This window comes from Littorina saxatilis, linkage group LG16, assembly GCF_037325665.1.
Source record: "Littorina saxatilis isolate snail1 linkage group LG16, US_GU_Lsax_2.0, whole genome shotgun sequence".
Taxonomy (NCBI): Eukaryota; Metazoa; Mollusca; class Gastropoda; order Littorinimorpha; family Littorinidae; genus Littorina; species Littorina saxatilis.
In genome coordinates, this window is record NC_090260.1 from 22,980,001 (window position 1) to 22,986,603 (window position 6,603).

The window sequence follows — 6,603 nt, forward strand, 5'->3', positions numbered from 1 at the left end:
AAACCAACCAACAGTTACTTTCCCAAAATGATTATTTTTATTTAGCAGATGCATGAATTAGATTGCTAACAGATGCAGAACATACCACACTCTAGTCATAGCACAGAAGTGAATTAAGGTTTAAAGCTATCAGCTGTCCATTTTTGAAATTATAAATAATGAAAGTATCAATTGAGCTCGATGATCTAAGTTTAAAGCTTATTATAAGAGCTTATGTTTACTTCTGTGTATGCAATGAAAATATTGATTGAGCTCCATGATCTAAGTTTAAAGCTAAGCGCTTATGTTTACTTCTGTCTATGCAATGAAAATAAAAGCTATACAACTCTATACTGGTAAAAAATAAGATCAAGCACATTGATGTTTTCCTTTGTCAAATTGTGAAATATTATGCAATGAAGGAAGTGAAGCGTGTCTAGGTCTAACGCTCAAGCGCTATGTCATCAATTTGCTAAATAAGCAGTGTCAAAGCATTAAGAGATCAGTGCCCTTCTTGCATTATCTTCTCTGTACATGTTTGTTTATTAGATCCGAATGAAGCTTTCTGTTTAGGTGCATACAAATTCAACTGACAGAAAATGTCAGTCAATTTAACTAACTGCCTCTGGCTCAAAAGATGACAAGAGAGTGATCCTCTCCATGTAATACAGCAATATATGCCTCGATCAGCCTGGGTTATCAACAACATATCAAAATTAAAGATATTCAATTAACGTTAAAACACATTGGCCTTTTCTTGTTCACTATTCAAAGAGATAACTTAAACCTGCAACTTGATGTGCCCACACAAAGAAAACAAGGGAATGTTACCCGCCTGACATATTTACTTTTCCTAAGACGGAAATGTTACCTGAAATATTTACTTTTACTAGACGGGAATGTTACCTGAAATATTTACTTTTTCTAGACGGGAATGTTACCTGAAATATTTACTTTTCCTAGACGGGAATGTTACCTAACAATCAGTCATATAGTTAATGGAACATTTAATTTTTGACTAATAATTTACAATCATGACATTACTATAGGTTTACACTGGTCACTCATGATTATGTCCAGACAAACAGTAGACAACATGGACATGGTTTACAACACAGTCAGACATTAGTCACTTAGACAGGAGAGTCACTGACACTTGTTAACTGCTTTTGATCTGATATTTTGATATTGAGCTGTCCTCAGGGGGAACCAAGAGCCTAGTTTGTGCTGTGGAGTGATACATTCATTTTTTGGCAATACCAAGTTCTACTTTATCCTTTTTGTTTTTTAATTTGTCGCAACTTGTTTCGTCACTGCTCCACATTTCAAGCACATTCCTTGGACACATGGCCAAATTTATACACATTTGTTTTTGAACTGGCCGTGTGATATTGAAACCACTGCTAAAATTTGAGTTGTATATGTGACCTTTCTGTGGTGTGTGTGTGTGTGTGTGTGTGGTGTTCACACATATGTATGTGTGGGTGTGGGGGGGGGAAGGTTGTAATGAAAATGGATGACATTGGAATCCTTTGTGCGAATCATTCCTAAGATTCCTTGGTTTCTCTGGTGATTGCAGTTGTTTTTAAACTGGCTGTGTAATATTAAAACTGCTGCTAAAACGTTTGACAATATCGATCATTCCTTACCTTGACCTATCTACAGGATAAACGTGTGGCTCTCTTTGAGGGGGACGCTCACTCAGCCTGACCAAATTTTTCTGTGACTTTTTTCCTCTTTTTTTCAGTGACTTATATATTTTTTTTTATATTCGTCAGTTCGCTGTGTTAGACGGTGTTCAGTGGTGGGTCTGATCCGCCGAGCCAACGGGTGCAGGCCACCACCTACTATTCCCTCTACCAACGACAATGACTTAAGTCACAGATAGCGTACTCCAGACACTCCAGAGAGTTTCGTCAGGTCCGTTTTTTTTTAAATTCAGTTCGCTGTGTTAGACGGTGTTCAGTGGTGGGTCTGACCCGCCGAGCCAACGGATGCAGGCCACCACCTACTATTCCCTCTACACTAACTGACAAGTCACCGAGTCAGGCTAAGTGAGCGTCCCCCCTCAAGAGAGCAGGATATCCCCATGATCATCACATGTTAATCCTGCAGACAGGTCTAGATAAGGAATGTCCGATATTGTCAAACATTGTAGCAGCAGGTTGAATATCACACAGCCAGTTTGAAGACTAACTGCAATCCCCGGAGAAACCAAAGAATCATAGCAATATCGCACAAAGGATTACAATGTCACCCATTTTCATTACAAGCCTTACCCACCCCCACCGCCCCACACACACATACACACAAACACACCACACACACACACACACACACCACAGAAAGGTTACCCAAATACAGACAGCAACATAAGCATGCATGCACAACTCAAGTGAGGCTTCTACACAAGAACTAACATGTCAGTTCTTGAACACTTCTGTGTTCGTGGGCTGAAACTCCCATGTACACTCATGTTTTTGACTTTTAATACCGCCATTTAGGCAGCCAAGTTCTTTAACACAAAAGCCAGCTAAAATGACAAATTACAAACTCAAAACAAAAATCAAACATTATGACTGACAAGAAACAGACAATTAACACACAGAGTGACCGTTATAAATCTACATCTTGGCAAGACAAATAGTCCTATTCTCCTCGGCAAAACAAACACAGAGCTCACAGCTTTATTTCTTTTTCTTTATTTGGTGTTTAACGACGTTTTCAACCATGCTCACAGCTGGCAAGTCCTAGAGTAAATATATCAAATAACAAACTATCAGTTCTACTCCTGGAGAACAAATTACAGAAAATATCAGAGGCACAAGACTATATTTGTTTGTTCTAGCTCCATTTTCCATTCCGAAAGAGTTCCATCACAATGTTGAACTTAACTCAATTTTCACAGGGAAAATCCCCTGAAACTTTCACAAAATCACTTTTCACATACCCTTGCTGACCAAAATAGAATTAGTATCAAACCAGTGTTGTGTTGGCACAATTATCTACAATGCTACCAAGACTAGACATGCGCCGAGACAACTGGGTACGTACTGGTTACACTGAGCATTTGTGTGAGCACATAGAGTCCACGTTTTGAGTTACTGAAAGGTCTTGACACGACTTTCTGAGTGAATAGCAAAACGCCAAGTGCAGAGATACTTGTAGATGCCTCCTTCAGGGGGGGATGACACCGTCATGAGATATTGCGATCAACAACAGCAACATGTCTAAACAGACATTTTTACAGCTACAATACCTGCTTCTCTTAATCTGAGTTTCAATTTAAGGCAAACTTTTTCCGTTTCTCATCTTTTGTGTTAATTAAAATTCTAAATAGCACTAGCTGTTACAATTTTAGTGTTTAGAATTCCAAATAGCACTAATCTCATTTAATGTTTTAGAAATCTGACAAACTTCATCATTAGAATGCCAAATACTGAAATAGACCTGATCGCTGTGATTTACTGTTTTACAAATCAGACAAACTTCTTCAGTTTCTCATTTTTTGCATTAATAAGAATTCCAAATAACACTGATCCCATTTATTGTTTTACAAATCTAAGAAACTTCATCTGTTTCTCATCTTTTCATTAATTAGAAATCCAAAAAAGCACCTCATTTAGTGTTGTAGAAATTGAAATAATTTCTGTCACTCCAACTGTTACTATTTTAGTTTTACTTCAGACAAACTTCAACTGTTACAACTTTTGCATCGATAATTCCAAATAGCACTGATCTCATTTATTGTCGTGGAAAATAATAATTTGTGTTTCTTTTACTGTTACAATTTAAGTTTTATTTTTCAAAAACTTCATTTATTTCTCATCTTTTGCATTAATTACTGAGCTCAAAATATCACTTCTCATTTATTGTGGAAATCTGAAATAATTCAGGCTTCTCTTACATTTAATCTTTGCTTCAGGCAAACTTTATCTGTTTCTCATCCATTGCATTTAATCAATTCTAAATAGCTTTGATCTAATTTATTGTGGTGGAAAACTAAAATAATTTCTGTTTCTCTTACTTATACAATTTTAGCTTTACTTCCGACAAACTTCATCTGTTTCTCATCTTTTGTTTAAATAAGAATTCCAATTAGCACTGCATTTACTGTTTTGACAAATTCTTTCTTACATCCGATTTTAGACGGGTGAGCATCAAATCGTTAAAATCCAATTATTTTACAGCTGATCTTTCAAAGGACGACAAAAAGCTCTGAAGTGAAGTCAGCTCAACCATGCAAGAAGCTGAGCCAAATATATCCAAAAAGGTGTAAAGAAGTACAGGCAGTGTTTTTTTCCATCACACAAGAGATGCTGATTTACGAGCTTCATATATGACTAACAAAACCCAAACGTCGGTGTGCAACTGTTCTTTACTCAAACACTAAAAACATCTGTGTGGACAGACAACCCCCCTAAACCTATGAAATATAAAAAGAAAAATGTCAAAATCACTTTCCCCCCCCCCCCCAAAATAAAAACAAGTCTTTAATTTAATTTCTAATCTTTACATCACTGACAATTTTCTCAACTCGACAAATGTACGTTTAATGTTTTTCCCTCAAAAATCCCCCACTGTTAAAAAGCCAACTCTGTATCCAGAAAAAAACCACCTATCAAAACTGAAGAAAAAAAGCTACTTTCTAAAATCTATCGACCTGTACCGGTCTGGCGGGTTAACAGTTCGCCCGCTCCGCCGGGGGCGATGCCAGACCCGAACAAGGTCATCTGCACCCTCCCCCCCATCCTCTGCCTCACTGTCCTCTACACTGTCCTCTGCCTCACTGTCCTCTACACTGCCCCCTGCCTCACTGTCCTCTTCCCTGCCCTCTGCCTCACTGTCCTCTTCCCTGCCCTCTGCCTCACTGTCCTCTTCCCTGCCCTCTGCCTCACTGTCCTCTTCCCTGCCCTCTGCCTCACTGTCCTCTTCCCTGCCCTCTGCCTCACTGTCCTCTTCCCTGCCCTCTGCCTCACTGTCCTCTACACTGCCCTCTGCCTCACTGTCCTCTACACTGCCCCCTGCCTCACTGTCTACACTGTCCTCCCCTGCCTCACTGTCCTCTACACTGCCCTCCCCTGGGGGCGCCCGTCCACCAGTATCCGCTGTTCTTCTTCTTTTCTGAGCAGGGCTGTCGCTATCACTCCTCCTCTTTCTTCTCACAACCACCTGCTCCACCTCATCGTCATCGTCATCGTCATCACCATCACCATCACCATCACCACCATCATCACCATCATCATCATCATCACCACCATCACCATCATCATCATCATCATCATCATCGCCATCATCACCATCACCTTCACCATCACCATCATCACCATCATCATCATCACCACCACCATCACCATCATCACCATCATCACCACCAAACACGCTGGAATTAATGTCACCTCCTCCATCTCCACCACCACCATCACCAACGCCACCACCATCACCGCCATCGCCAACGTCACCACCAACACCACCCCCACCTACACCCCCACCACCACCATCACCACCAGGAGGTGGTGGAGGTGGCGGCGAAGGTGGCGGCGGAGGTGGTGGTGGTGGCGGCGGTGGTGGTGGTGGTGGTGGTGGTGGCGCTAATGGTTGTGGTAGTGGCGACGAAGGCGGCGACTGGTGCACCGAAACCTGGCCCCCCAGAGCCAGCTCCCTCCGCCTAACCTGATCTACCACACTACGCTCCCGTCCCCTTACCACCCTCCTTTCCCCCCAAACCTCTGCCTCCCTAGCTATCCTATATACCAAACTACGCTCCCGTCCCCGTACCACCCACCTTTCCTCCCGAACCTCTGCCTCCCTAGCTGCCACCCTCCGCTCCCTCTGGTCTAAATACGCTGCACGAGCCTTAAGGGCGTTCTTCCCATCCCTCTCATCCTCTCGCACCTCCCTCTCCAGCCCCCTCAGTCGCTCCTCCTGCTCCCTAACCGCCTCCTCCCTCGCCGCCACTACCACCCTCCTCTCCTCTAACCCCGCCTCATTCACTCGCAGCCTCTCTTCCGCACTCCTTACTCTCCTCTCATCCTCTCTCACAGACAGCCTCATCCACTCCCAGCCACCACTCTCATCCCTCCCAATTTCCCGCAACGGACGGCACTCCGCACGCACGCGCTCACTCATCCACCTCATTCGCAACTCCATTCGCGCAACTTTCGCACTTAAACTAACCTCTTTCCAGCGAACACTCCTCCCATCTAAGAAAGAAACAAAAAGGCTTTGATTAGACAAGGGCAGTGATATTTACAACAACAATTTGTAAATGAAAAAAAAAATTTGAAACACCCACCCTGCCTGTAATACACATTTTCCACAGCGGCACGTAAAAGACCTTGGTTCTGCCATAAGTTGCAAATGTATGGCTGATCGCACCTAAATACGCATACACTTGTATATATATCATCTAAAATCGGGATAAAACCCCAGGGGAGGGCAGTGTAGAGAACGATGAGGCAGCGGAGGGGGGTGTGGCGGGTGGGGGGGTAGGGTGTAGATGACCTTGTTCGGGTCTGGCGTCGCCCCCGGCGGAGCGGGCGAACCGTTTACCAGCCATAGATTTTAGAAAGTACATGTAGCTTTTTTTCTGTCAATGGCTTTGCTGTGATGGAGTAAAACTTG

The 6,603-nt window shown here is 42.6% G+C and overlaps 1 protein-coding gene across 1 annotated transcript; it reads right to left on the reverse strand.

The window, feature by feature from the left end:
• Window positions 1–4,620: 4,620 nt before the first annotated feature.
• Window positions 4,621–6,129, reverse strand: LOC138949930 (golgin subfamily A member 6-like protein 2). The gene is made up of 2 exons (XM_070321714.1): window positions 5,286–6,129; window positions 4,621–5,060 (listed from the first exon to the last, which is right to left on the reverse strand). Exons 1-2 carry the CDS (start codon window positions 6,127–6,129, stop codon window positions 4,621–4,623), a joined length of 1,284 nt encoding a protein of 427 aa, XP_070177815.1.
• Window positions 6,130–6,603: the final 474 nt, after the last annotated feature.

What these genes read in the sequence shown, in the direction of transcription:
- LOC138949930 (XM_070321714.1), bottom strand. Translation starts at nt 6,129, where the DNA reads ATGGAGTTGCGAATGAGGTGGATGAGTGAGCGCGTGCGTGCGGAGTGC. An exon ending in TGATGATGGTGATGGTGAAG is followed by an intron (nt 5,061 to 5,285) that starts GTGATGGTGATG and finishes GGGCGCCCCCAG; the next exon opens with GGGAGGGCAGTGTAGAGGAC.